At 53.9% G+C, this 20,706-nt stretch overlaps 1 protein-coding gene across 1 annotated transcript in view; it reads right to left on the bottom strand.

The window, feature by feature from the left end:
• LOC308340279 (contactin-associated protein-like 4) overlaps window positions 1-20,706 on the bottom strand; it is a gene marked incomplete at both ends in the record, with an annotated part of 134,764 nt that overhangs the window by 45,539 nt on the left and 68,519 nt on the right. The window contains 7 exons of the mRNA XM_080799412.1: window positions 1,222-1,393; window positions 2,948-3,097; window positions 7,460-7,724; window positions 8,570-8,713; window positions 10,018-10,199; window positions 10,800-11,003; window positions 17,396-17,543. Of these exons, the coding sequence (XP_080655538.1) occupies window positions 1,222-1,393; window positions 2,948-3,097; window positions 7,460-7,724; window positions 8,570-8,713; window positions 10,018-10,199; window positions 10,800-11,003; window positions 17,396-17,543 (1,265 nt within the window). The remainder of the gene's footprint in view (window positions 1-1,221; window positions 1,394-2,947; window positions 3,098-7,459; window positions 7,725-8,569; window positions 8,714-10,017; window positions 10,200-10,799; window positions 11,004-17,395; window positions 17,544-20,706) is intronic.

The raw sequence follows: 20,706 nt of genomic DNA, 5'->3' as shown, positions 1-20,706 counted from the left end.
TGTGTGAGCCCCACAGGCCAGGTGTCCTGGCCTCCTGTGCCTACATGGGATGTGGCATTTCCCTGAAGGCCTGGTAACCCAGCAATGGGGCTGCAGGTATACTGGCCACAGTCCCCCTTTGCCAGAGAAGGGTCGCTCCTCCCACCATGAGTGGAATGGGCACGTGGGGAAAAGCACGTCTGAGAGAGTGAGTCACTCACTGGTGGGGACGTGTGTTGCTGTTATTATTTTAAGATTTATCTATTTATTTGAGAAAGAGGGGTTGGGGACAGAGGGAGAGAGAAATCTCCAGCAGGCTCCCCGCTGACTGAGGAGCCTGACGTGGGGCTCGATCCGTCGATCCTGAGGTCATGACCTGAGCTGAAACCAAGAGTTGGACGCTCAGCTGACTGAGCTGTCCAGGCACCCATGTGTCCTGCAGGTGACAATGAATTTTGTGAAGGTCACACTGAACTGGAACGGGACTAAGCTGAGAAGAGACAGAACAGGTGCATGTGATTTGGGACTGAGTTGCTCATGCGAAGGAAGAAGAGGTTTCTCAGACTGTAGCGTTTATCCAAAAATATATTAGCATCTTCAGGAGGAAAGCGCCGGCCAGCCTGTCTCCCCAAATCACCCCTGTGTTAGAGCCTGGCTTTCCCACCTCAGTGACATTGACCCTCTTCCTCCCTTGCCCACTTCTCGCATTTCCTTATTTCTCCTCCCCAGGGACACCTCTGAGGTCACCCCTGGTCCTCAGGGAGCTGCTCATCCCTTCCTGGGTTCTAACAACCTGGCCCTGGGGCAGGCCCGTCCTCACAGCCCCTGCAGACCTGGGGCAGTTTGGTGTTTCCCCCCGGACACCCCACCCTGACCACACAGGCTTCTGGTCTCCTGCACCTGATGATCGCGATCCATGCTGTCCAGGAACATGCTATGGACCCTCTCTCTCCGTGGACATCACCGCAATGTCCGCACGGCGTGTTCTGGATGAAGGAGCTTGTGAACACCGGAGAATAGCAGCCAAGAGAAAGCTCCTTCCACCCAAATCCCGTCGTGCCGAGGAAGGGGTTGTACATAGTTACAGACACAGTCTTCTCACTTAGCCGGACTCCCCGTGAATAGCGGGGGAAGGGGGCACGAGGGGGATACCAGGACCCAGAGGGAGAGGACGCGCACCCAGCTGTGGGCGCCTGTGATCGGCCATCACAGGCCCAAGCACAGGGCGTGCAAGCAGCTCACCTGTCGCGGATGCCGCAGGAGTCTATGTCCAGGCTGCTGAAGTTCCCCAGGACTCCCTGCTGCACGGAGATCAGGTCCACCTCCTGGGCGTTGATGGAAATGAGCCTCAGACAGCCCTGGAATCCAGCCAGCGAGGCCTCACACTCGGACCCGGAGTCAGAAGGAAGGCACCCTGATGGCTCAGAGGTGGGAATCCAGAGAGGGACGGGGTCAGCACCGGGCTGCGGCGTCCGGGGGGAGGGCGGCTCGTCCCTGTCTTGGACTTCCAGCATGTGGACCCCCTTGTATTTGTACTCACTCAGGAGCAGAGACCTCTAGCTTGGGAAGGGTGGGTGACACTGAAGTGGGATTTGGGTGAAAAACAGTTATCGTCTACAATTCAGGCTGAACTTGCAGCTGGGTCTTTCTCACAGCACGCTAGACAGCATTAGCTCCTCCTAATGTTACACATCGTAAACAAAACAATTTAAATGTACGTGGGTTTAAAATTAGAAATGAAGGAACAGATTGTATTATTATAAGGACAAATTATTGAAATCGCAGTGTTGGAAAGACGGTATTTGGCCTGAAGGTGACGGGGCACCTGCCAGTCGTCTGGAAGCAGTGTGTGGCCCCAGGTGTGGGGAGGGCGGCCCACGGGCCTGTTCCAGCTGGCTTGTCCTGAACGCCAGCCTCCGCAGAGTAAGGGACATGGATTGGTTTTCTATGGCAATCGGATTTGTACAGGGCAATTTGGTCAAACATATAATCAAAGATTAATCTTCTATAAGAACATCTTAGTATCATGAACGTCCGAGTCTGTGTGACAGCAAACACATCATCCAAACAACGGCCTTGAAGTCTATGCCAGGTGGGAGGAAATAGGCCTCTGGTTCTTTCCACGGGTGGGCCAACCCCAACCGTGCACCTGCTGGGGGCACGCCTGGGGACTCTGCCCTCAGAGTGCCCAGGAGAGCCATCTGTGTCCCCTGCCCGAGTCCCGCCGTGGGCGCTGTTCCCCAGCGACGGGTGCCCTGAGCCAGTGAGCCCCCCCAGAGGAGAGCGTGGGCATGGGCTCCCACCCGGTCCCCCAGTGCTGTGTGCCATCAGCTGAATGGAACCACACAGGACTCCAGTAGGCAGAGGGGACTGGGCATCCAGAATCGTCTAGCGGGCATAATGGGACAATGTGGAGTTCTATGCCAGTGGCCACCCCACAAGGAAGGTTTGGTCTGAGGGAGGAGTGGATGGCAAACCCACCGTAGAATTCTAATGTGGCAAATGGTGCCCTGTCCCCACAGTGGCTGGCTGGGAGCTGCCCGCCTAGGGCCAGAAGGACCAGCCTCGCTGATGCTCACCCTTGGGGGCCACCCTAAGCCACTGGGCCTTTCAGAGAAACCTCGCCAGGGATTCTTGTGACCCAAGAGCACCTGGGACCAGAGGGACAGCAGGGAAAGGGAACTGGGGAGTTTCTCTGGAAGGGGGTGATTGAGACTAAGACTCTCACACATACAGCTGGAAAAGGACATCCTAATGACGAGGGTCCTAATAACTCTCACATATTAACATAAATTATGCCTCAGCACAGCTGCTGAGGAAACAGTACAGTCCATCACACCTGCCAAGCTCTCGGGGAATCTGCCACATGTGACATAGTAGAAAAAAGTCACATCAGATACAGGACAGGGGCAAGGGAGGTGGAAATCGGGTGGGTGCCAGCCAGTGGGGTCGCAGCCCTGTCACTCACCTCCAAAGTGATAGGGACCATCTGTGTGCGTCTCTAGAGGCAACACTGTGTGAACTGCTGAAACCCCAACCTGGTCCACCGCCACACTCAGCTGGTTCCTCCGGGCTGTGAGGGAGACCGAATGCCACTGCCCGTCATTCAGTCCCGCACCTGGGGAACGGAGATCAGCTAGAGACCTCCGTGGACCACTGCCCATCATTTAATAAACACCTAAGGAATGGAGATCAGCTAGAGAGCCCTGTGAATCACTGCCTATCATTCAGTCCACCACTTGGGGAATGGAGATCAGCTAAAGACCCCCGTGAACCACTGTCCATCATTCAGTCGAACACCTAGGGAACGGAGATCAGTGAGAGACCCCCATGAACCACTGCTCGTCATTTAGTCCAGCACCTGGGAATAGAGTTCAGCTAGGGATCCCCGTGAACCACTGCCCATCATTCAGTCCAGCACCTGGGGAACTGAGATCAGCTAGAAACCCCTGTGAGCCACTGCCCATCATTCAGTCCAGCACCTGGGGAACGGAGATCAGCTAGAAACTCCCGTGAACCACTGTCCATCATTCAGTCCAGCACCTGGGGAACGGAGATCAGCTAGAGACCCCCATGAACCACTGCCTATCATTCAGCCCAGCACATGGGAATAGAGATCAACTAGAGAACCCCATGAACCACTGCCCATCATTCAGTCTAGCACATGGGAACGGAGATCAGCGAGAGATCCCCCTGAACCACTGTCTGTCATTTAGTACAGCACCTGGGAATAGAGATCAGCTAGAGACTCCTGTGAGCCACTGCCCATCATTCAGTTCCACACCTGGGGAATGGAGGTCAGCTAGAGACCCCTGTGAACCACAGATCTCATGGTGCTTCAGAGAGTGACATAAACCTCTGAGTCCCACACGAACAGGGACCCGGGGTGGGGGTGGAGGAGCCCAGTCCCTCCAGGGCCCCTGCAACCCCTGGAGTGGACACCTTCCTGCCCCCTCCATGTGATTTACCTTCTGGGGGAAAAAATGGAAGAGTAGCTGTTCTCCAAATTCTGGAACAGATGCAAGGAAGTCTGATGTTGTTTTCCTGCTACTCATACCCTTTACGTAAGGGTCAAAGTCTCTGCAGGGACACATCATAATGGCCAACCCCCACCCCCACCATGGCCAAGCCGTGGGAGGGGATGTCTCTAGTTCCTGCCTGCTCACTATGAGGTCCGTCTGCAAATACCTCTGATACGGGGCCAGAAGCTCCCTGGGTTACAGACCTGTCTGTCTCCAGGCTGCTCATGTTAAATGGAGTGACGCATGGGCGGCTGTGACCCCGACCACCCCACCCGGCAAGATCAGGGGGCTTCTGTGGAAGGGATGCTGGGTGGAGGAGGGGCTGAGGGGCTTGTCCTAGGTGGTGGCGGGTCTGGTCCCAGGGTCACATGGGGTGTTTCCAACATCATGGGCCTGCCTCTGCTGAGGCTCTGGGTAGGATGGTTTGGGTCGTGACCCTGATTCTCCCCATCAGCCAGGAGCCCCTCGTCCCTAGGCCTGGCTGAGTTGGCAGCTGGGCCCCATTCAGGGGCATTGGTCTCTTGGGGTTACCAGATTTCCAGTTTCTTATTGGAAGTCAGGCTTCTGGATTTTGCTTTTAAATCCGTGTGTGTGTTTTCTTTTTCCACTGATTTTTTTAAATGGAAAAGGAAAGTCCATTTGGGTTGTCCAGGGTTCAGCCCAGAGAGTAAACACAGCACGAGCCAGAAAAGGCACCTAGCTAAACATTTCAGCAGCCAGTGAAGCTGAGATTTCCCAGGGGCTGTCGTGTGGTCCCACACGTTTGACATTCAAAGGGGACAGAGTGAGAGAACGTTTTGTGGCCTACAGAAGTCTTTCTGACCTCTAGCTGTTGGAACTAGTATTTGTAAACAACTCAAGATGAAAATTTACACAGTTGGAAAACATGTTGAAAATGTGACCCAATTGTGTTATATTCAAACACATTTTCAAATTGTGACCTAATTCAGCTTCACGTCCAGCACAAGTTCACCATGACTCCAGGTGAGACCTTAACGCACATTGAACAACCCAAAAGTCTGGTAACCAAGGGGAAAAGCCACCCTTCCTTAACAGAAAAGTGTGACTTACTACAACTCCTAAATAATTACGTCCTTCTCATTAAAGACTACTGTCCCGGACCCTCCCAGCAGGGATCAGAACAGTGCCTGATCGTCAGTTGCTGCTTGTGGGGGCCACACACAGGCCTGGGGTTAGTGCGAGAATGGGCCGGGGATGGCTATGGCATGAAGGGGGTGGGGGGACTTCATCCCACCCTGGCTGTCTGCTCTGGGCTCACATTCACAGTCTGTCTCCCATAGTCATGAATGTAACCATATCCAGTGCTTTGGTGTGCGCTGGTTATTCATCAGGAGATAACACGTGGCCCCCCGTTTGGCAGTTTCCTTGCAGGGGTCTGGACGTGGCTGGTGCCTCTGGCTGTGGTTTGGTTTCCCCGTGGTCTGGCAAGTGCTGGCTCAGGCTGGGGTATGCTCCGAGGGTTCAACGGGGTGGGACCAGAGCCCCACTCTCTGGGGTTGTCTCAGGGTCGTCCCCATGGGCTATTGGCTGAGGGCCTCTGCCCCTTGGGGGATGTGGGATGCCTGCCCCATGCTGTTGCTGGCACTGTGGGCCTGCCCTCTGCGGGCATCAGGGGACCTTCAGGGGCCGAAGTTGTGTCCTGGTCACTTAAGCAAAGCTCCTGGCTGTCCCACATTCTGATCCCTGGGAGCCAAGCCCACAACGGCCAGGGGGCTGCACCTACAGGGACACAGAGCCCCAGGAGGCAGGGGCCAGCTTCGGGTCACCCTCAGGGGTTGGATGGAAACAATATTGTAAGAGCTGAATGCCAATTATCACAGGCAATCTTCCAGCAATTTGTCAAATCCACCAACTGACTGGTTAAACATGACCCGGCTCTTCGTGGGACTTGACCTGAAGCAATTTCTTTGAAAGCCTGAAACTGGGCCAGGACAGAAGTTTCCTCAGGGAACATGGGATCCATCACAATGGACTATGGAGTCCTGGTGGCTTACAAAAATTAACCTTTTTTCTATGCCAGCGAGTCTCTGAGGCAGCTCACGGCTGAGATACTGAACATGAATGATTTCTTTCTCGTGAGCTCACTTTTGCAAGCTTGTCCCACTATTAGCATTCAGTAAGCTGTAGGTGCCATCTGTCTCCAGATGATTGGGGGAATGCCCGTTGTGGAGCCCCGACCTTCTCAGGGATGCGGGCCTAAGGCTGTGTGTTGAAGTGTGTGCCCTGGCTTCATATTTACCTTCTTTACCTTCCCAGGGTCTCTCTGCTGGTTTTCATGTTGCATGGCTCTTGAGGAAGGTTCTAGGATGGACGGAGTGGGCTCAATCTGCTTTCCATCCGTCAGCAGAGGGTCGGTGGTTAGGAGAAGGCCGACGGGTCCTGGTCCTCCCAGGAGTGTGCTTGTGGACACGGATGTGGCCCTCCAGGGCGGCGCCCATGGGACCTTCTGTGCCAGCCCATTGTGGCCTCACTTCTGACCATGCCGATGGTCCAGTGGCCCTCCAGGTCCACGCTCAGTGCCCGGTGGCCAGTGCCCTAAGTCCTGAGGAAATGTGGTTCATCACATCACAGATCCAGCAGGATCTTCCTGAGAAGGTGTGCAGACCCCCCATTGGTCCCAGCCCAGGCTGGGGGTCTGTCCTCATCCCGTCCCCGCCTCTGCCTGAAGCCTTCAGATCCGATGCCAACCCACAGACCCAGAAGTAGCTGACTTCCTGGTGGGCAGCATCGAGCAGACAGGCCCCACCTCTCTCCTGTCCTCGGTCCAGGAGCGATCTGCCGTCACGCATCATGAAGAATATTGTTTTAGGACACTAGCATTTATCTTGAAAGCCTCCTCAAAGTATGTGTCCAACCAGAATGGCTCCTTGCCTGGGGGCAGAAGCAGGTCAGCAGAGAGGGCAGGTGTGTCCCCAGGACGTAGTATTTCCTCTGACCGCGCTATCCTCTGGGGGCCCACCACATTTCCGGATGCACAACTGGGGGTGGCAAGGTCGGCAGGCACTGTCAGGTTTGATAGGCAGGCAGCTGCCTCCCCACCGACACCGAAAGTCAAGAACGGGCTCCCTGTGGCCATATTTCCTCAGAGAGCAGAAGCACAGGGAGAGGCATCTGGGCGTAAGCCTGGGGTCTGGTCAGCTTGATGGGTAGAACACAGGGTAGAGTTCCCGGGAATGGAGTGGGGGGGATCTCAGGCACTCCCTCTTCCCCAGGTGGCTAGGTTGGGCTGTGACGGCCACTTTGGGGTCTGCCTATGGTGCCATGTGGTGTGAATGGCAGGGAGCCTGTGTCCAAAGACAATGCGGCACAGGGACCTGGGTGTGGGGACCCTGAGTGTGTTACAGACTGCAGGAGTCACTTTTGAATCAGAGTGTGAAATGCCCGTGGGCCCTGGGGTGACATAGCCATTCGAGCTACAGCCTGGGGACACAGATTACCTGCCATGACGTCACTCCTCACGTGTCCTGGAGACGGGGACAGGCCCAGTCTGAGAGCTCCGTCCCTGAGCGTGAGGACAAAGCCCGTGGAGCCGCGAGGGGGCCAGCGGGACAGCAGGAGCCCCGCCTGGTTCCACGTCCGGAACTGGAAGCTGATGGAGACCCCGTCCTGTGCCGGGGTGCCCGGCAGCACCAAGCGGCTCCCAGCGCTCGGAAACGTGACCAGCACGGACTGCGGCTGAGAGCAGGAGAAGGAGGCGTTGCCCTGAGGACAGGAAGCAGATCTGAGGAGGCCCTGGAGGAGAGGGGCTGCTCCTCACTCCAGTCCCCCACCGTGGCCCCCAGACCCGTGGCCCCCCAGCTGAAATCGCAGGGCGTGATGCTGCCCGCCTAATGCCCCAGGCCCAAAAGACACAGACCAACTGCTCAGCCCAGTGCAGGCGGCCTTGGCCACATGTTGTGCACCTCTGGGCGAAGCCAGGACAAAGCCCAGAGCCCGTGAAGCCCGTTGCAACAAGATTCACCTCTCGAGAGTGCATGCAGCTGACAGAGCCCACAGACGGGTGTTTTGACCGAAGGCAGGAGGCGAGAAGCCAGAGCCTAAACCCTTGTTCCCGTGACCCAGCTACCGGTAGGCCGGTCGGGGCTCAGCCTCGGATGCCAAGACCCCACACGGATCCTCCTTGTCATGTCCCAAGGGCCACAGAAAACATGCCAGCTTATCGATCCATGTGTGTATCCAAGCTCCCGTGGCCAATGCTGTGTTCACACTTGAGGTGCAGGCGGGACGGGTTCCCTGTGGGGTGGCTGGCGCTCCCATCACTCACAGAGGAAACCCTGTTGCCAAGGGAACTGGTCCCTGCAGGCAGCTACCTTTGCTCTCTGGAAAACTGAGATGGGATCTCCAGCTGACATTTTAATGGGAGACGTGGGTCTTCGTCTCAGATTTAAACAATAACTCTAAGTTCTGTGAGCTTTGGTCTGTGTTTCTTGCTCAGGTGATGAGGCTGTGACATGAGTCACATCCCCCTAACCTGACGTCACTCAGGGGTGCACAAGGGCCCTCATTCCCCCAAGGCCCCCACCCTCTGTTCCCAGGCAGACTCTTACCCTGATGAGAATCTGGGGTCTGTGCTTCTTGGCCAAATCAATGATATCCTCTCCATTAAAATTAATATTTTCTAAACATCCGTCGAAGTGTTTTCTTTGAAATGTTACAGATTTTCCAGGTGCTAAAATCCCTCCGAAGCTGATCTTAGAAAGAAAAATGACATCAATAATATTCTCTAGTCATTTCCCATTAACTTGCTTAAGACATTCATCACTCAGAGGCATAGCAGGAAGAGGCCCAGGTACGCAATTCTGCATGATCGGGTGTTGTGTTCACTATCTTAAAGGAATTTCTAAGCAGAAACTCTGAAATGGTTTACTTGCTGTTAGTGTCTGGCAGGCTGGAGCTCCCTCATCTGTGATCAGGGGTAAGTGTGGTTCAGCATCTCACTGGAACCCTCGGGAGGAAAGGGCTTACCGATATTTATGATGGGACAGCAGGTATAGGGTGGCCTGGACGCGGGCCCTGGAGCAGAGCCCCAGGCCCTCTGCTCACCACCAGCTCTGCACCTTCGAGTGCTGGGGAAGTCTTGTCCCCTCAAATGGTCTTCTCTAATGCTGGCAGGTGCAGGTGGGCCCTCCAGGGTCCCCACAGGAGCCCCTCCCTGTCCTGTTGCTACCCTCCCTTACAACTCTTCCCCAGGGCACCTCCCAGTGTCCTGGGGAGCCGACCAAGACAGCCATCCCATTTGTAAAGTATGAGCTGAACTTGTCTCCTTGGGGTGCTCATCAAACCGGCTGTCAGGTGAGGGGAGCATCCCACCTGTGTGTCCATGGCAAGGGACATCTGACCCGTGTAACCCAAACCCGTGCAAAAGGAAGTCTGTGCAGAAAATGAAAATGATTTTCCAGCTTATACATCTTTGGATGGAATTTACATTCATCTGTGTATAGAATATAATGTTATTTTGGCCAATTCGTAGTTTAGGCAATAAAATCATGAATGATGTAAAATAGGACAGGAACTGCCAATTGTCTGTTTCTGCCAAACACATTTTTATTTTAGCGTTTAGTGTTTTAGTGTTTAGCTTCTTTTAATAGGGCGTGAGCCTGACAACATCTTACAAAAATGGCATAAATTGTTATACCTTCGTATAATTTAGGTACACGTGTGCAAAAGGCTGTGAATACATTAGGTGTGTTTGGAAGCTGAAGGATGAGACCGAGAGACAGGACTTTGGACCCAGCTGATAGCTTGGGATCTAGGTGGGATGCCAGGGGGATTGCTCAGGTCAGCTCAGTGGGACTGGACGTGCGCCGTGGGCCATGCTGAGCACAGTGGGCTGCGCTCCAAGTCAGGCTCAGAGGGTGCCCAGGACAGCGGCTCCCTTGGACACGGTTAAACCCTGACCACATGTGCTAAGAAAGGGCATTTCTCTGCAAGTTTCCCCCTTCTGTCTGCTGCACTCAAACCCCATGCCCTGCCATGACTGACAGAGACTCCGCACCTCAGGATCCAGGTCTGCGTGACTCAGCTGTCCCCGTGCCTGGAACTGCCTGGAGTGCCGGTCCACGGAGAGGGTCACGTGCTGGCGGGCATGCTCGAGGAGCACTGAGTGCCAGTGCTGGTCGTCCAACAGACTGCCTAGCACCACGCCCCCAGGGCCAGATGGCAAGGGTGAAGCAGTACCTGGCCAGGGAAATGGGCACCGTTAGGTCCTGCCAGACCAAGCTTCCTTGACCCCGTGAAGCTGCTGCGTCTGACTCTGGGACACCCCGTCCATCAGGGCTGTTCTCAGCCACTTCCCTTCATTATAGGTGTGTGTCCCTTGGAAGTACCGTCTTTGCTGGGAGTTCTGCAATGGCCACCAAGCAGTGGCTCTCCCCAGGGAAGCTTCTTTCCCCAGGGGGACATGGGCCAGGATGTGGGTGTGAGCTGTGCTACAGTCCTCTGGTGGATAGAGGGCGGGGATGCTGGTAAACACCCTCCACTGCACAGGGCAGCCTCCGCAGAGGCTACTTATCTGGTCCGAAACGTCACTGGTGCAAAATGAGGCTGGGAAGCCCTGGGTCCCATGACGTAGATGTATTTATCACATATGAAGAGCTCCAGTGACCACCTCCCGGCACAGCTACTAAATTTTAATATGTTTTTAAGCAAAAGAGAGTCAGAATCTGTAAGTCTAGGCCCTTATCTATAATACCTGTTAAAAGATTAGGTATAAAAATACTGGGGTACAAATTATGTCTAAGAATTCAGATGATCGAGTTCCTTGGCTCATCACTTTACCTGAGTTGATGATCAGAAGGAGCCTCCCTTTCACTAATTCCAGGGTGAAGGAGTCTCCATTTCTGCCCTGTCTGTGCAGCAGAAGCCCATCACTCTGCCTTGTTTTAAATTTCAAAGAAACGATGTCTTTCACTGGATTCCTGGTACTTTGAACAAATCTGTAAAGCAGAGAACTTTTCCCATCAAAGTCCATCACGTCTGATCCTGCAGGAAAGATGATAAAAGTTGTTCTAAGTATTAGCTTGCTCCTCATTGAAGTATGTAAATGTGTGGGGCCTTGCACACACACACACAGAGGCACACACAGGGGCACACATAGAGGCACACACACACAGGTGCACACACAGAAGCATACACAGGTACACACACAGAGAGGCATACACAGATGCACACAGGCACACACACACACAGGTGCACACACACAGGTGCACAAACACAGAGGCACACACAGGTGCACACACAGGCGCATTCACACACAGGTACACACACAGTTGCACACACATAGAGGCACACATACAGGCATGCACACAGGCACACACAGGTACACACACACAAGCACACACAAAAGTACACAGACACAGTATCGGAGGCCGCAGCGGCTTCCATGTCCCATCCACTGGTGGGAACCGGAGCTTCCCAGGGCAGTGGGTCTGCTCTCTGACTCCTGCTCCTCTTGCAGAACTGTCCCCGCCAGAGGTGACTGTGCCAGGGAGGCCCCATCTCACCACGGGGTCCCTGAGGGCAGTGAGGCAGACGGTAAGGGGCCATAGAGAATAAGATGCTCCTTCTTTCCTGAGCCAGATGCCTGTGGCTCTTCTCGGTGGCTGTTGGGCCCAAATGGCACATGTGCTCGTGTGCCCTGTAGAAAGTGAGTCCGTGTTCCACATTCCATGTACACAGAGGAACAGTGGCCGGGTCACCCAAGGGCTGGGTCATGCTCAGGGAGCCCATTCACAGAGGGAGAGCAGTTATCCCAGAAAAACCCTCTCAGCAAAGACTCGAGCCCTTGGAATGGGGGCTGTGCAGAGGGTGTGCTCACAGGACGACAGAGGAGACAAGAGGGGTCTGTCTGGAGCAGCGGTAGCCATTGGGGGACCCCAAGGATTATGGCTTGACCTTGCCCCCACCCTCAGGCCGCAGCCCTCACATGTCCAGACCAAGGGGTCCCCGCTGCTCCATGCACATCGGCGGTTGGTGGGCACATTGAATGGAAGGCCAGTCTCCTCCAGGACAACATGAGAGACTTACTCCTTCATAGACCTTTTTTTTTTTTTTAATTTGACAGACAGAGATCACAAGTAGGCAGAGAGGCAGGCAGAGAGAGAGAGGGGGAAGCAGGCTCCCCACTGAGCAGAGAGCCAGATGCGGGGCTCGATCCCAGGACCCTGGGATCATGACCCTAGCTGAAGGCAGAGGCTTTAACCCAGTGAGCCACCCAGGTGCCCCCTTCATAGACCTTATTTCTGGCAAAATCAAGAATACAGCAGACTCTTGAAGAATCTGGGGGCTGGGGCGCTGATGTCCATGGAGCCGGAAGTCTGGATATAACCTTTAACCAGCCCCCAAACTTAACCACTGATAGCTGTCTACTAGATCTAACTAGCAACACATTTTTAATGTTATCTGTGTTGCTCACTGAATTGCTACAATGCAGTGAGCTCCAGAAAAGAAGGTGGCATCAAGAAAATCATAAGGAAGAGATCTTACCCCTACAGTATGCTACCGTATTTACTGGAAAATATCTGCGTGCAGCAAACCCCCACAGCTCAAAGCCTGTTGTCTGGCGTCGCTTCGTGGGGATGTGTGTGTCATTCAAAGGGTACATCATATGCAAAATAAGCCATTAGAATGACTCTTGCCCATTTTATGAGGGTATCTTTTTAAAATTCATGTTTTATTTTCTTACATCTTGTTAGTGTACCTAGAAATAATTCATTTACCAGGTGCACAATGAGTTAATATTTCATTCTGTTTAAAAGTGGGTTATCTCCCCAGTTACTTCTTCTGAATGAGAAGCATGGACAAAAAGCCAGGTACTGGGCCGGCAGTGCACGGCCCTGCCTGTCTCAGGGGCTGCCTGCTCACGCCTTCATTCCAACACTACTTTGTGTGTCTTCCCCATCCTTGGGTGAGGGCACAGACTTCGCTGCCAGCCTTGTACAGGAGCCCACAGACTTCCACGCATGACCCAGGGCCTGTGGACCCCTGCCTGTGACCCAACACCCATGAACCAGTGCCCATGGATCCCACCCATGGACCCCCACCTGTGACCCAGTCCCACAGACCCCTTCCTGCCTCCATTGTCTTGGATGCCGCTGGCTGGGGTGGCTGCTTGCAGCAGGCATGACCAGTCCCACTGCCCACCCTCTGGGTCCTCTCGGCCACTCTGCAGTGGACCAGGGACTTTCTGGCACAGAAGCCTTGGTGTAACAGAAAATCAAAGGAGGAAACATGTGAGCACATGTGGGCAAAACCACAGGAACATGTGAACACACGTGTACAAACACAGGTATACATGAGTGCACATACATGGGAACATGTGAGCACACATGTGCACAAACACAGGCACACACAAGGAAAATGTATGCACACAAACACAGAAACACTTGAGCATGTACACGCACACATAGGGGCATGTGAGCACACGTGCACAAACACAGGCACACACGAGGAACATGTGAGGACACATGTACACAAACACAGGGACATGTGAGCACACATGTGAACAAACACAGGTACAGACAAGAAGATGTGAGCACACATGTGTACGCAAACAGAGGCACACACATGAGCATACACACACAAGAACATGTGAACACACAGGTACACAAACACAGGAACACATGAGCATGTAATACACACAGGGACACGTGAGCACACAGTATGCAAACAGAGGGACATGTGAGCACAGATGTGCACAAACACAGGTACACAAAGAACATGTAAGCACACGTTTACACAAACACAGGCACATGCATGACTGTGCGCACACTTAGGCAAGCACACCAGGGAACTGATACAGGGCTTAGACATAATTATTTTTGTGGAGGGTCCTGATGCCAGAAAGCCCTCTCCAGGGTGCTGTGGGGTAGCATGGTTGAGAACTGCTCCAAGTCTCCTGGCAGAGTGCCCACCGGCAGCTCGGGGCAGCCAGAGCACTAATCCTGTCCTCTGTAATGATCACGATGCCAGTGGTCGCAGGAAAGGGCCCACACATCCACTTCCAGATGGGCCGCATGGAGTTGGCATGCTCCCACTGTTCCTGGTGGTGGCACTCACGCCCGGGGTGGACGACGGGCTGCTGTCAGGAAGCACAGTGTGTATGCAGTGGCCTCACAGCCTGGCTTCCTCAGACAGTCTGCACCCACGTCTGACGCAGAAGCCTTCCTGTGACGTAAGACGTTATCAGCTTTCCTGAGCTCTTGTCAAGGTGGGTCTGTCTCCCTCCCACACTGTTCAGTTTCCTCTTACTGTAGCCTCGGGGCAGCCGGCTCATAGCCGACAGGTGTAGGCCAGTAGGTCTATTGGTGGCTCATCACGAAGTACCCTCATTTTCAGAGGCTGCAGCAGCTGTGATTAGTTACTGACTGGGGGGCACGGCATGGGCTAGCCCACCTGCCCCCTCAAGCAGTATGTGCTAAACCAGACAACCCTAACCCTGGAGGCCTTGGCCCTTGCTCTATGCTGGTCCAGACGCTGTGTGTGAGGAGCAGACCCTTTCCTGGTGGCCTCGTGGCCTGCCCGCTGCATGCCTGACAGTGCATTTGCTTTTCATCCGTGTATCCTACCGACAGACTAATGAAGAGTCACCACAAGGCTCCAGGATGGTGTGATTGCCATGGGGACAGCGCGGGTTGCCATGGGAGCGTGTCAGCATGACCCCAGCCTGGTCAGGGTGTGCAGGAAAGTTGTGGAGGTGGAGACATGGCGGCTGATCCAGACTCCAGGGCATGGCCGTGGAGGGTGGGTGAAGGAAGCCAGGCACCAGGAGCATACCTGGGAGTGTTCTGTGCAGAAAGCTACAAATAGGGCATGCTGGCCCACAGAGTAGTGTGGCACTGGGGTGAGGGGTGAGTGCCGGGAAGGAAGGGGCCTGAGGGGCTCTTGTAAAACTTAGAATTGTGCACTTAGGTTTTTAATATTTTCCCTCGTGTATGTTATACCTTGAAAAGTATGTGTTCTCAAAGAAAGGGTGAAGATTGAGGGTTGTAGGCATAGGGTCTGTCTGTGCAAAGGTCCTGTGCTGACTGCAGACATCCTGGTGCTTTCAGAAAACCAAAATAGAGGGATGGCGGCTGCCTAGGGAGTACCCAGCTCCTCTCAGCTGCCTGGGGTGGGCGGGTCTCACGCAGAGAGGCAGGTCAGAGGAAGGGTGGGAAGAATTAGGACTCTACCTGGTCGGGCCCGGTGCACGGGGTGGGGGTGGGAGAGTGTTGGTGAGTTTGCTGGGTTTGACACGGGCAGGCTTCTTCCTCCGCATCCAAGTCTGCATCGCGCCCATCAAGAGGCCCTCAGGACCGCTGCGGCCAACTTGGTGGAGCGCGGAAGTGGGACCCAAACCAGGGTCAGAGCTGAGGATGACGAGGATTCAGCGTGCCCTGGGAAGGAAGGGTCGTGGGGCTGGCAGTGACTGGGGGGGAGGCGGCCCTGGGTCACCCAGAGTGGGTGCCTAGGCTTCCACTGAGAAAGAGAACTCAGGCTCACGTGCAGCCCCTGGAGATGGTTGGAGGGATGGCTCCAGTTCCAGCCAGATGAGGGGTCCCGGATCCTGGCCCGGAAGGCAGCGAGAAGGTGCCGGTGGATGTTGGTGAGTCTTGGAAGAGGCCCTGAAGTGGCCGAGCCGTGGCCTGGAAGCCCATGGGAAAGACCCTCCTGACCAGTGCGCAGCCCGCAAGGCTGTCCTCAGCCTGCCCTCGGCCGCCCGGTGTGGCTGCAGCAGGAGTCTGCTGAGCGCATGGAGAGAGCCCAGGTGTGCCAGAGAGACCACGGACAGTCCAGGAGTGTGGCATGGGGTGGCCGCGGAGGGATGCGTGGGGGGAGGGGTGAGATTCCTCTGGGACCTGCACGCGGAGCCACTGCATGTGAACACGAGGGCGCGCGGGCATCTCCAAGCAGCTTGCCGAGGAGGCCTGCACCTTCCCACAGCAGAGCAGCATGCCTGTGTCGCTCGAGGGTGCTGACACAGAGGCGGCGTGTCCTGCGTGTCAGGGGGCACTGGTGGCTTCTCACGGGGCAGAGACAGGTTACCTGCTGGGATTCACGCAGACCCTCCCAGCCGGGCTGCATGGACTTCAGGGCTGCTGCTGGTCCCACGGGAAGGGCCGTGGGCACGCGTCTGGGAGGGAGGGTCCCGGCACAGCCTCATCAGAGTGCATTCCCCAAGGGGAAGAGGCACGAGGCCCAAGACGGCCAGTGTCAGGGTCCTTGCCCAAGGGAGCCCTTGTGGTCTGGAAATCCACAGAATGAAGCCATGGACAGAACAGGAGGAACGCTGCGGATGAAGTGTTGGCTCAGGGGTCCCTCGGTCCCCCGTGCGGGGCTGGCAGTGCTGGTCCACACAGCTCATTGGCTGGACCCTCACTCTGGTGACCCTGGGGCTCCCCAAACACTGCATGGCTGCCACCCCATCCTTGAGCCAATCAGCTGGCTCCCTCCCATCCCCCCACCAGTCCCATTTGTGCCATCCTGAGCTCTCCTCCTGACGCAGACAGCAGACCCCACCTCCCACAGCAAACCCTCCCACAGAACAAGTCCTGGCAAGTGTCACACGGTCAGTGAGTGGGGGTGTGCCCTCTTCAGGGTCACTGACAGCCAGGCCCACTCCCTGCCCGTGGGCCTTGGGCTGGTGACATGACTGTGTGTCCAGAGACAGACAGAGGGACAGAGGGACAGACAGACAAAGACAGAGAGACAGAGGCAGAGGGACAGAGACAGCGGAACAGAGACAGAGATAGAGGGTCAGAGGGACAGATAAACAGAGACAGACACACAGTGGGACTGAGACAGAGAGACACAGAGAGATAGAGAGATGAGAGACAGACATAGAGGGACAGAGAGACAGATAGAAACTGTGACAGAGGGACAGAGAGAGAGAGACAGAGACAGAAAGACAGAGGGACAGAAGGATAGAGACAGAGGGATGAGGGGCAGAGACAGAGAGGCAGAGACAGGGAAGGGAGAGAGGGGCAGACACTCAATAAGAAGATCCTATAAGAACAACCTGACAGGTGCCTGGGTGCTTCAGTCGGTTGAGCGTCTGCCTTCGGCTCAGGTCATGATCTCAGGGTCCCAGGATCGAGTCCCACATGGGGCTCCCTGCTCATTGGGGAGTCTGCTTCTCCCTCTGCCCCCCACTGCCACCACTTGAGCGGGCACACTCTCTGCCTCTCGCAATAAAAAATAAAAAAAAATCTTTAAAAACAAAAAACCACCTGACAGTTTCATCTCTGAGTTACATAACAATATCAAAGAGAATCCATTGTCCTTGTTAAGGAATTTGAGAAAAGCCTGGAGGCTTTTCTCTTGGAAGAGTCTCTGAATTTGTGCCAAGGACCCCATGTCCCCAGACGGGAGCCTAGTTATGCGTCCGCACTTACGGAACCGGCATCCGTAGACCTCCACGCGCATCCCGATGCGGCCGTCGGGGTTCCAGGCGGAGGGCAGGAAGCGCAGGTGCCTGGCCTCCACGGGCGGCCGCAGCTGGTGGCGCACCACGCTGTCCGCGTTGGCGTTCCCTGGGAAGCCCTGCAAGAGAGCACGGGCTCAGCGCACATGTGGGGTCCCTTGATCCTGCAGTAACTACCCTTTTTTCCACCCCCAGACAGACTGACACCGCAGCAGGAGGCTGGGGATCTGGAACCTTCTGCCGGCTGTCCAACAGGGGTGGGGGCTTGAGGTCTGGGAGGAGGACACACCTGCCCTGGCCTAGGCGACACTCGCCCTGTGCACACAGCACTGGACTCGGCTGGGGGGGCGGCTGTGAACACAGGCCGAGGGCAGACCCATGAAGTGCAGACTCTACAGCTGACCTCAGCACGTGTGTGCGCACACATATGTGTGTTGCACGTGTGAGCCTTGTGCACACACGTGTGTGTCCAGGGTGGGTGCTCATGGTCAAGACACTGTTCAGTGACTCATCACTATGGGTGTGTGTGAACCAAGGCAAATTGTCACAACTGACTTTCCATTTTACAAGTAGCCATATCAATTACAGTCTGAATAATTCACTTTTAGCTAAATAAGAAAAATCGCTTAGTGAAGAAACTGAAGATTTAAATTCTGCTCATGGTCATCAAACGGCAGGAAAATACGTTTTATGGGACCTCCTCAACTGGTATTATCAGTTTTATGGTTTTTACCAACCACTAGAATCATTCTAAGGGGGGTCGTCAACTTTCTGCTTAGGTTTTGTTTACTAAGGCAAAATGTAATTCAATTATATAATTATCATATAAAAGATCCATTGAAATAACATTAATTTAACATTAAAATTTCAAATAAGAGTGTTACTCTTGTGGTCACTGCGCCCATGTAACGAGAGTTCAGCCTTGTGGTCACCACGGTCATCTAATGAGAGTCCAGACATGGTCACTGTGGTCATCCTAATGAGAATCCACACCATAGTCACCACGGTCATCCTAATGAGAGTCCAGACTTGAATGGGGCCATTCGGCAGAATCAGTCTCCTGCACGTTTGGACCCTGCACACAGACCTCCAACTCAGCCATCTAAGAATGCTCCCCATCCCACTATTTCAAAACAGTCAAATGTTGGGTGCTTGGGTGGCTCAGTGGGTTAAAGTCTCTGCCTTCAGCTCAGGTCATGATCCCAGGGTCCTGGGATCGAGTCCTGCGTCGGGCTCTCTGCTCGGCAGGGAGCCTGCTTCCTCCTCTCTCTCTCTCTGCCTGCCTCTCTGCCTACTTGTGATCTCTGTCTGTCAAATAGTAAATAAAATCTTTTAAAAAATAAATAAAAAATAAAAACAGTCAAATGTCTAGTTTTTCTTTTCTCGGTGGAAATTTAAACTTTCATTTTAGAAAGAGAACCACAATTGCCAAGCCTCCGATGCACTTGCTGGAGCCTTTATCCTGGGAACAGCATCTGTGCCTTGGGTGGAGAGTCCCTGCAGTCCCCCGGCCTCCCCAGGGTCAGAGGCTCCTGCGCTGGACCCAAAGGCTCCAGCCTGAGTGTCCCCCCATGGCCCGCATCTCCCGGCAAGCCTCACATGCCCTGCGCTGGCAGCGGGGAAGGCTGAGTGGCCCACCTCCCTCCTCCTGGAGCCTGAGCCAGAGGCTCCTCCGGAAGGTCCGGACCCCATCCTACAGCAATCCCACAACTACTCTCTCTTTCCCACATGTGCACACATGCGCACACTCACATGTGTGTGCACATGGGGGTGCCTGCATGCACGAACATGCCTGCAGGCATTCACACATGTAACTGTTGTCAAACCATTTGAAAAGCAGTCATAAGCATCCTAACTCTTAATGCTAAATTCAGTGTCTCCTAGAACACAAACCTGCCCAAAACAACCAGAAAACCACTGCTGACACGAATTCCACAGTTCTATCTGGGTTTGCCCGTTTTTATATTTCCTCCACTGACACAGGACAGCTTCAGTTCTTGGCTTCCCCATCGTTGAAGAGCACGGTCGAGGGACTTGCAGAGTGCGGCCCGGGCTGGGTTGTCCAGCTGCCACCTGGGATGAGCATCAGCCCACACGTTCTGGGTGAGAATATGAAATAGAGATGCTGCCTCCTTGTACTGTAACCCTCCAGGGACAAGGTCTCAGTTGTCTACCCCCAATGACATTAATTTTGATCACTTGGTGAGAAGAGTGACTTTTCTTTGTGCGCTCTGTTCATAAGCTGGTCTCATTCTTGGGACTCATGTGGCTAATTCTTGGGGCTCATGGGAATGTCCTTTTCAGACAACAGTCTCATATGATGCTCTAAGCCCATCTGTGATCTTTGCCTGAATCGATCATCATACTGGGTTTAGAAATGTTCTGTTTAGAAGAGTGTCTTTTTTTGCCCCCTCTTTCTCTTCTTTTAAGAGGAGGATGGATTAACAGCTCCTATGTAACCCATTAAAATTATCGCCCTTTGCTTGAACTGTGCAAATTTGCACAAGAGAGACAACCTTCACCAACCCCGGGAGAAGCTGGCCCTCCTCTCTGCTCAGCATGAGCTGCCGGCTGAGGAGCCAGGGTCCTTTGGGGACCCAGGTCCTGGATGCCGCCTCACCTGCTTTAATATTTCATGAGAAGCGGCCGTCGAGCAGGCTATTTTATAAATCTCCTGATATGTCATAAGAAAATAAGTATTAAGTGTACTTGCATGCTTTTTAAAATATATTCAGATACTTTGTGATAATGAAAGCGCTGCTTATTTGAGTTTTAAGGAATCACACTTTGTAAGTTATATGGAACTATAGCTGTTTCCTGAACGGTCAGGAAGAACAGTGGCTCTTACCAATAAAGAAAGTGAATGGAATGGGTTTGGAGAAAGCAGGTGATACAGTGTTCAGGACTCATTAGTATGAAGGTTTTAGCTCTTGGGCTAAATTAATGCTTCATAAAAGCAATATGTAGTCTATCTAGTCTACCATATATCCAAACTAGGCTTTGAATCTTCCCAAACGGACCTAACCCTCATGAATATAACAACTATGAATGCAAGGAGAGAGAGAGACCTGTTCTTGCTTTATTCCCTCAAACTGGAAAGTCAGGTTACAGTAATTACAGGAATGCGTTTCTTCTTTGAAAACACATTGCCTTCAGCAAGCCTTCAGAAATCAGACCCCCATTCAGTGATGCAAATCATGGGCGAGGCAGAACTGCTGGGTACAGCGTTCAGCACTGGGATGTGGAACCACACATCGTGTAGGCAGATGGAGAATTTCCAGC

This window comes from Martes martes (genome assembly GCF_963455335.1).
Source record: "Martes martes genome assembly, chromosome: 3".
Lineage (NCBI taxonomy): Eukaryota > Metazoa > Chordata > Mammalia > Carnivora > Mustelidae > Martes > Martes martes.
This window is presented reverse-complemented; position numbering and strand designations above follow the sequence as displayed.